General features: G+C 36.3%; 1 protein-coding gene across 1 annotated transcript; it reads left to right on the forward strand.

Moving 5' to 3' along the window:
• The first annotated feature begins 3,085 nt into the window (after positions 1-3,085).
• LOC107061248 (protein kinase and PP2C-like domain-containing protein) lies at positions 3,086-6,304 on the forward strand. Its single transcript, XM_015310156.1, has 5 exons — positions 3,086-3,102; positions 3,795-4,014; positions 4,096-4,200; positions 5,034-5,129; positions 6,110-6,304. Exons 1-5 carry the CDS (start codon positions 3,086-3,088, stop codon positions 6,302-6,304), a joined length of 633 nt encoding a protein of 210 aa, XP_015165642.1.
• Positions 6,305-9,537: the final 3,233 nt, after the last annotated feature.

A 9,537-nucleotide genomic window follows, 5' to 3' on the forward strand; every position in this document is an offset into this window, starting at 1 on the left:
TCTATCTCATTTACAACAAGTGTGATCAACATTGCAACATTCATACATATACAAGTATCATAATGAAGCAAGATCAAGCATACATTACACAATCATAGAATCACAACCATCACCTACCTCGAAACAAACTTAAAACCCTAAGAAACTTGATCCTTTTCTTTCCGGATTCGTTTCGCTTGTTCTTGGTCAACAAACAATCAATATAATACGGGAATCAATAAACAATCATTAATTACCCGAATTACTAATAATTCTATGAACCCTAGATCATACCCATGATCTCAATTATCCAATTTAGGGTTGTTTCCACCATAGAATCTATAACAAAACCTTCTCCCATCAATATTCACCCATTTTATTATGTTTTATGGATCGAAAAACAAATTTTGGGAGTGAAAAGCTTACATTTAGCCTCAAGAATGGTGAAAAATGAGTAAGAGTCGCTTGGGGTTCGTTCCTTAGCTCTAAAAGTTGAAAAGTGCATAATGAGGTCGTTTAGGGGTTTATTAACGACTTTAATTCACGTCAATCCCGCCACAGCGGCTATCACCCGGCTGTAGCGACCCCACCAGAGCTGCAAAACCCAGCGACAAAGCGGGTTACGCGAGACAGAGAGCTATTTCATGAATTCCAAGATTCCCATTTCACAACACACCTTTAACCAACGACGCTTAGAAAATACCATTTACGCCAAGATCGATTCTGGGAGTTCTACTCACCCGAATTTAATTTCGTAAAGTTGTACGGATTCTTTAACGAGTTATCTAACTATTCATGTAATAAAAATTATAAATGATCCACCCGATTGTTACCAGATTTCCCTACACCTCAATGACTCTGATTTCATCCAAATCTGGACAAAGTTGGGAAAATCCAAATACTACGAAAATGTTTTCCGGCCCTAAATTTCCCTCGTTGGCTTTTCTATAACAACAGAACCCGGTCGTTACAATAGATACCAATTTACCCATCACTCATCCTCGAGTGACAAACTTAGGAAAAAATGGTCTAGGATAAGAATGAAGTAGTACCTGAATCCATGAACAATTGGGGATACTTTTCTCGCATGTCTCTCTCGGTTTTCCAAGTAGCTTCCTCAACTGGACGATGCTTCCATTGAACTTTCACGGACTTAATCTCCTTGGTCCTCAACTTGCGCACATCACGATCAAGAATTGCAATCGATTCATCCTCATATTGGAGGTCCTTGTCTAACACAATTGAGTCCCGCTTAATAATATAATCCCCGTCACCATGATACCTCTTCAACATGGACACGTGAAATACCGGATGAACACTTGATAAATTAGGAGGTAAAGCCAATCTATACTCTACCGGTCCCACACATTCAAGAATTTCAAATGGACCAATGTATCTAAGACTTAGCTTACCCTTCTTACCAAATCTCATCACTCCTTTCATGGGTGATACCTTAAGAAGAACCTTTTCATCTGATTGAAATGACATGTCTCTTACCTTATGATCCGCATACTTCTTCTGTCTACTCTGGGTTGCTAAAAGATTAGCTTGAATACTCTTTACCTTATCTTGAACATCCTTCACTAAATCAAACCCCAATGGTTTCACATCTTCAGCCTCAAACCATCCCATGGGTTATCTACATCCCCTCCCATAGAGTGCCTCAAATGGTGCCATATCCATGCTGGAGTGATAACTATTATTATAGGAGAATTCACACAAAGGTAAGAAATTAGCCAAATGCCCTCCAAAATCAATCACGCATGCCCTCAACATGTCTTCTAACACTTGAATAGTCCTCTCTGACTGTCCGTCTATCTGTGGATGGAAGGCTGTACTAAAAGTGAGTTGTGTGCCCAATTCATCATGTAACTTCCTCCAAAACTTGGATGTGAATTGGGTACCACGGTCTGATATGATAGAAAGGGGCACCCCATGCAACATCATTATCTCTTTCATATACACCTTAGCCAATTGTTCAGCATTATAATCTATTCTTACCGGAATAAAATGGGCTGACTTAGTCAATCTATCAACCACTACCCAAATAGAATCAAACTTCCCCAAAGTCTTGGGAAGACCTACCACAAAATCCATGGCTATCATTTCCCAATTCTATTTCGGAATTGGCATTCTTTGAACCAAACCTGCAAGCCTTTGATGCTCATACTTCACTTGTTGACAATTTCGACACTTCACCACAAACTTCGTTATGTCTTTCTTCATGCCTGGCCACCAATAAATTTGCTTCAGATCTCTATACATCTTGGTCACATCCGGATGAATAGAATATCGCGAACCATGAGACTCTGTAAACAATTTCTCAATCAAGTCATCTACTCTAGGAACACATATTCTCCCTTTAAAATTGAGTACACCATCCGCATCAAGAGTGGTCTCTTGTGCCTTACCAATCACATCCTTCTTTCTAAGTTCCTTCAAATTCTCATCTTCAAATTGTTTGGCCTTGATCTCTTCAATGAAAGTAGCCATCACCTCAATACTAGCTAGCACCTCACCTCTTTCTGAGATGCCCAACTGCATGAACTTCGATTATAAGGTCTGAATTTCTTTAGCCAAAGGTCTGTTGGCTACACTTAAACAAGCTAAACTACCCATACTCTCTGTTTTTTGACTCAAAGCGTCTGCCACCACATTAGCCTTACCCGAATAGTATTGAATGGTCACATCATAATCTTTAAGTAAAACAATCCACCTTCGTTGTCTCAAATTCAGATCCTTTTGAGTGAACACATGCTGCAAACTATGATGATTAGTAAACACTTCACACTTAACACCATAAAGGTAATGCTGCCATAACTTAAGAGCAAACACTACTGCTGCCAACTCTAAATCATGGGTTGGATAATTCCTCTCATGCACCTTCAATTGACGCGAGGCATAAGCTATAACATTCTTATCCTGCATCAACACATCACCCAACCCAGAATAAGAAGCATCGCAATAAATAATAAAATCTTTACCTTCAACCAGTAATGCTAGAATAGGTGTGGTGGTCAAAAGAGTCTTGAGCTTTTGAAAGCTCTCCTCACACTTTTCAGTCCATTCAAATGGTATCTTTTTTTTGGTCAAATTAGTTAAGTGCATGGCGATAGAAGTAAAGTTTTTCACAAATCGATGATAATAGCTAGTGAGCCCAACAAAACTCCTAACTTTCATCATAGAGCTAGGACTAACCCAATTCTTAACCGCCTCAATCTTTTGGGGATCTACCATTACCTCTTCTCTTGAAACTACATGCCCAAAAAATGCAATCGATTTCAACCAAAATTCACACTTAGAAAATTTAGCATATAACTTTGCTTCCCAAGAACACCCAAAATACACTACAACATTTTAGGCCTAAAGCCACACTAAATCAAGACAACGCTTGTAAAGTGTTGCCTAAATCATTTAAGGCTACACTTTTAAAGTGTAGCCTTAGTTTTTAGCTTTTGATCGTGATAATATTGGCAACACTTGAAAAACGTGCTATTTAGTAGTATAGGCTACACTTTATAAGCTTTGTCACATCTTGATATAATTGGCTACACCTATTTATATAAATGACTACACTTTTAAAATGAACTATTTTTATAATTATGAAAACAACACTTACCAAGTGTGGCCTTATAGTTTTCACTAAAATATTTTATTACCTCTAACAAATTTAACTCTCCCTCCCATTTTTATTTGGCCCAAAAGAAAATTCATAAACAATAAAAAAAACTCTCCAAGTCTCTAAAAGAGATTCTAGTTGCCCTAGATCTGAAATTTTGAAGGCTTTGTAAGAACGGATGTTTATGACTTTGCAGTCCCTCTGATGCGCTTTTTGAAGCATTCATAAAGACAGATGTTACATTCAGGACACAACTTGATTCTTCTCGCAAACGCAAGGGAGCAATTCAGAAAGATTGGCATCCTGGTTGTACTGCAATAGCTGCTCTTATCATCAAAAACAAACTTATTGTTGCTAATGCTAGTGATTGCAGAGCAATCTTGTGTCGATCTGGGATCCCATATGCTCTAAGTAGGGTGAGATGATTCATTTTCTTAGCTAACTTTCTGATGAATCAGAAGACTTTGCATTTCCACTGATATACGGTACTGTTATAGGATCAAGTTGCAAGTTGTCTTGAGGAGCGGGAATGTATTATCCGTGCAGGTAGCCTTGTCAAATGGCAAGTGGATACATGGAGGGTGGGTGAAGCGGCTCTCCAGGTTAGTCTTCCCAATTTCACATATTTTCATAGCCATTGCTTAATGATTTGTATAGTATCCAGAGCACACTTTTTTTCTTCTATTTCCACCAAATTCTTGCCAATTTTCAGCTTTGGCTTGGATGTTCTTGTTTTTCCCTTCTATATGTGTTTATATATTCTGGAAGTTTGCATTTATGCAAACTTTCCAGTTTGTTGTAGTTCTCTTGTTATATTTTTTATCAGAAGAATCCTTTGTCTGTAAGATTTTCACTTGCCTTCTGATCCCAGTTCCATTTGAAATAGATACAATAAGCTATGTGATGTTAAAAAAAAAGTAGCACTGGTGCATGGTCCAAATGTATATACACATTATCCAATCCTTTTAGTAAAGGAAAATGTATATATATCACATTATCCAATCCTTAGTCAGGGAAAGTGGTGTCTGCATTATATTCATTCATTAACAGCTATAAAATATTTAGATATCATAAAGCTCAATGATCAAGTTGCTATACAAGTTATAAATGTATTAATATCAGAATAAGTGGGCATTGAATGTACTACCTTAACTTCTGCATATATTGTATGACGAATGATAAGTTAACGACTTGTGTTATAGAAGTATGAAAAATATTTGACATTCGAAAATTATATGTGGGGGTGGCCAACACCCCTAGACTAGCAGCAAATAGCAATGGATCTGTATTTGGCAGAATACATTATTTCAACAGTTGGTGATTTAGGCAGGCCTTGTGAGGAAAACAATAGAAGAAATAGTTGGTGATTTAGGATCTTCCAAAATATAGATATTGTATTATCATTTAGTAATCTGATTGCATTTACTTTCTCTAGGTCACAAGGTCTATCAACGATGATGATCTGAAGCGAGCTGTAACTGCGAAACCTGAGATAACTTCGACTACTCTTTCTATCGAGGATGAATATATTGTAAGGATTACAACAAGAAAATTTCATTACGTGATATTTCAATGACTACTTATTGTTATCAAATCCTAGTAGTGAATCTATCTATATGTTTATATGTGACCACATTTTATCCACTTTCAGACCAATAAATTGATTCTTAGATTGGATTTAGCTTCTAATCTCTGGTTCTATCAAAACAAGTTATTTGAAAGCACATATTGCGTTGTTGCACAATCAGTTCCCACATGAGGGTCTGTTTTTCAACTTCCATTAAAGATAATGACAAATAACATACATCTAAGGACATGGACTCCGGTCTGTTACTAATATCATTTGTTTGTTTGAGGCCATATGTTTCTTTGACTGTTGTTGCTTCCTCTTTGCAGCCACTCTTATTACTTTGACTTTGACATGTATGGGTACGATCAAACATTTTTAATTTGACTTTGAAATGTATGGATACTTGTGTTTTTGTTTTCTTCCTTTCTCTTCTGATTTTAATAGGGGATTGGATACTAATTTAACTGGTAGCGTGAATTTTTTGGGTGGGGAAAAGAAGTAGAGTAGGGATGTGAAAGTGTAATGCTGATATTGGAATTTGTAAAGTGCATTAGATTTTTGAAGGGACACTCACAAGGTCAATTCAAGGCATTCATAGTAAGGTATGCATAGTTGTTATTAGTTAAGAAAGGTCCCTGGTGAGAGATATGTAGCCCCTTGTGTATAGAAAGAGCACACTATTATCTCGTGAATCCCCTTTGTCTTTTCTTTATTTTTTCCTCTTTCCGTTGTCTCTTTTATTCTGTGTATATTAGGACATTCTCGTCGCCATTTTGCTTGTTATCTTGACTTGATAATGTGTCTGTACCAAGGTTGATTATCAACAACTCTCAATTAATTGCTCCAGCAGTTGACAATATGTATATAGTTATGCTGTTACAGTTGCAGTGGTTGTTTTGTTTGGGTTTAAAATGATGATTCATGTTTGCGTGGTTTATTAGGTAATAGCGAGTGATGGGCTTTGGGATGTTGTTAGTGAGAAAGATGTAGTGAACATAATCAGAGACACAGTGAAAGAAGCAGGAATGTGTTCAAAGAGGTTAGCGACAGAAGCTGCGGAAAGAGGGAGAAAAGACAATATAACTGTTATTGTTATTTTCTTGCGTTCAGTTTCCACAGCCGAGAGAATCTATTAGCTACCTCTGCTTATTTACTGGTATCATCATTCTTTGTAAATCAATTCATCACTAACTTATTTGGATTAGTTGATTATTTACACTTCTAGCTTCTCTTTTTGGAAAAATCTTAAAATAAATAATCAATTTATTAGTTACCTTTCCTAGCAACAACTATTGTTCTGTATTTTTCATCTGTATAATAAAACTACTTCTTTTGGTTCTAATTTTGCAGCTAAATATAACAGTTAGTATTGTAAGCAACTTCCCAATTGCTAGAGACAAAATTATTATTGTTTCATCTCAAAATCATACAAATTCTATGATCAAAATTCAGAATGCTACAGAGCAATTGAAGGTATATCTTTCTTGCTATTTTCCTTTGGAACGAGTTTGTATGCACATTGAGTGACATTGTTTGATGTTTGAGATTATGCACATTTTTCATCTGATGTTTGAGATTATGCACACCAACATACCCTAATGCAAGGATCTTACATAGATGATTCAAGTACAACACAATTTTATTTGGGTCTGGACAGTTAGCAACATGGCTTTCTTGATTGATTTGGGATTTACCAAATGAACTTTGTGGATTTAAACACTCATAAGATATTCTACATGTCAGTTTTGTCAAAAGAGACATACAAATCTTTGTTTCTTTTATATGTTGTTAAGATACTGCAAATTCCACAGGACATCACTAAAATTAACTTCTACTCACTAAGTACTTTCTGTTTTTGGAAAGGATTCCCGTTATTTTCCATCTTTTGCTAACAAGTTACTAGTGAGTTTCCTGTTACTCTCTCTTAAATTCCCTGTCAAATATTATCCTGAAATAGTGATTTCCATATCAGTTGAACAAGCAGCTTGTTTTGTCTGACCCTCCACTCTTTTATTTCCATTGAATGTGCTGGTGTCTATGCCCGTTCAAACTTTGGACATGAATGAACATGTCAATGTTAGTTGTCTGATGTGTGAACATCTCATAACTGTTGATTTGATAATTGTTTTTCATAGTCATGTTTCCAAGAAACTCTAGGTGTCGACATAGAATTAATCCAAGCTCTGAACTCAATTTTTTTTAAAAATAAAAATTGTAGGGGATCTCTCTTTTGGAAAAGATGATTTGTGCACACAATATGGTTTTATAACAACATTTACAAAAATAACAAGATCATGTAGAGGGGGGAACGTGTTTTACACTTTAGACTCATGTAAATGTAAGTGTAATGCAAGACTATGTTTCTTTGGAGCTTCAATTAATTATCCTCTGATTTAAATATCCATCTGGAGTTTGGTCAGTCAAGCAATAAAATAAAAAGGACAGCTCGGTGCACTAAGCTCTCACTACGCACAGCCACGAGGTTCAAGTAAAGGCTGGATCACAAAGGTCTATTATACACAACATTTGCGAGCTTGTGCTCGATCTATTGTATTGAATGATGAAGAGTTTTTGTACTATTGTCATATTCGTTTGAATGCATTTGATTTTGTGGAATTTATTGATAGTAGAGATCTTTAAACAATGACTTTATATGTATTGGTTGTACACAATATGTTTTTCGAAGCTTATTCGAAATATATCGCTTCGATTATTTATTAGCTAATTTTGTGCATTGGATCACTTATATATTTAATTATGTGATTTATTGAATATATGCAAATAAAAATTATTATTCTTAAAAATGAAAAATTGTGGCTACAAAAATTTTACACAACATTGCCATACTTTATGAGTGTTGTTCTAGATGAGATATAAAAGGCAACATTTTTTAAATGTGACCATTAACAAAGCAAAGGCCACACTTTTAAGTGTAGTATAATCAACAAAAGGTGTTGCTAATGAATCACTACAAAGTGTGCCCTTTATACCTCTTTGGCCACACTTTTTAAGTGTAGCTGCTATGGTGATATTTCAAAAGTGTGGCCTACTGTCAAAGGTTACGCTTCTTTTGGCCACTCCTTAAAAAGTGTTACTTAAAGTCCAAAAGTGTAGCCTTATATGAAAGGCCACACTTTTTGCTAGTTTAGGCTACACTTTACTGGGATGGTTGTAGGCCTAAAATGTTGTAGTGACGCTACGAAAATGGTTCGCATGCTCTTCCTCACTTGTCGAATAGACCAAAATATCATCAATAAAGACTATGATAAACGAATCAAGAAACTGCTTAAACACCCCATTCATCAAACTCATGAAAGTTCAGGCACATTGGTCAAACCAAAAGACATAACCAAAAACTCATAGTGCCCATAGCGAGTTCTAAACGCCGTCTTGGGCACATCCTCATGCCTAATTTTCAATTGATGGTAACCGGATCTTAGATCAATCTTAGAGAAAACCGATGCACCTTGCAATTGGTTAAAAAGATCATCTATTTGAGGCAAAGGGTACTTGTTTCAAATAGTGACCCTATTCAATTGTCGGTAATCTATACACATTCTCATACTACCATCATTTTTCTTAATAAACAAAACTGGAGCACCTCATGGGGAAGCACTAGGATGAATAAATCCCTTATCAAGAAGCTCTTGGATTTGAGCCTTAAGTTCTCTTAATTATGCCGGAGCCATGCGGTATGGAGGGATAGAAATGGGATGCGTACCAGGCTCTAAATCAATGCAAAAATCTATATCTCTATCCGGAGGCATACCAGAAAAATCATTAGGTAACACTTCTATAAATTTTGACACCACAGGAATAGACCCAATGGATGGAGCCTCAATCTCAACGTCCCTAATATGAGCCAAATAAGCCAAACAACCCTGCCCTATCAATTTCTTAGCCCGAATGGAGGATATGATCTTAGTTTGCTTAGGCTTGTACACCCCTTCCCACTCTAATTTTTCCTTTCCCGAAATTTCTAGAGTTATGGACTTAGTATTATAATTAAGCACAATATAATAGAGGGTCAACCAAGTCATGCCTAAGATTCTGTCAAAGACAGTCATATCCAAAATCACCAAATCAGCCTAAGTCTGAAAACCCATAAATAAAATAGGACAAGCACGATAGACATGGGTAACTATGACTGACTCTCCAATTGGGGTGGAAACACGAATAGGGGAATCAAGAATATCACAAATCATATCAAAATCTGAGGCAAATCTCACGGATACATATGAATAAGTAGAACTCGGATCAAATAACACATTAGTTATCCGGTCATACACAAGAATAGTACCTGTGATCACCGCGTCAGACGTCTCTGCCTCATTTTTGCCCGAAAAAGCATAACACTGAGCTCTATCAT

The sequence above is a fragment of the Solanum tuberosum genome, unplaced genomic scaffold, assembly GCF_000226075.1.
Source record: "Solanum tuberosum cultivar DM 1-3 516 R44 unplaced genomic scaffold, SolTub_3.0 scf00125, whole genome shotgun sequence".
NCBI classification, from domain to species: domain Eukaryota; kingdom Viridiplantae; phylum Streptophyta; class Magnoliopsida; order Solanales; family Solanaceae; genus Solanum; species Solanum tuberosum.

What these genes read in the sequence shown, in the direction of transcription:
- LOC107061248 (XM_015310156.1), top strand. An exon ending in TGGGTGAAGCGGCTCTCCAG is followed by an intron (nt 4,201 to 5,033) that starts GTTAGTCTTCCC and finishes TACTTTCTCTAG; the next exon opens with GTCACAAGGTCTATCAACGA. An exon ending in CTATCGAGGATGAATATATT is followed by an intron (nt 5,130 to 6,109) that starts GTAAGGATTACA and finishes GTGGTTTATTAG; the next exon opens with GTAATAGCGAGTGATGGGCT.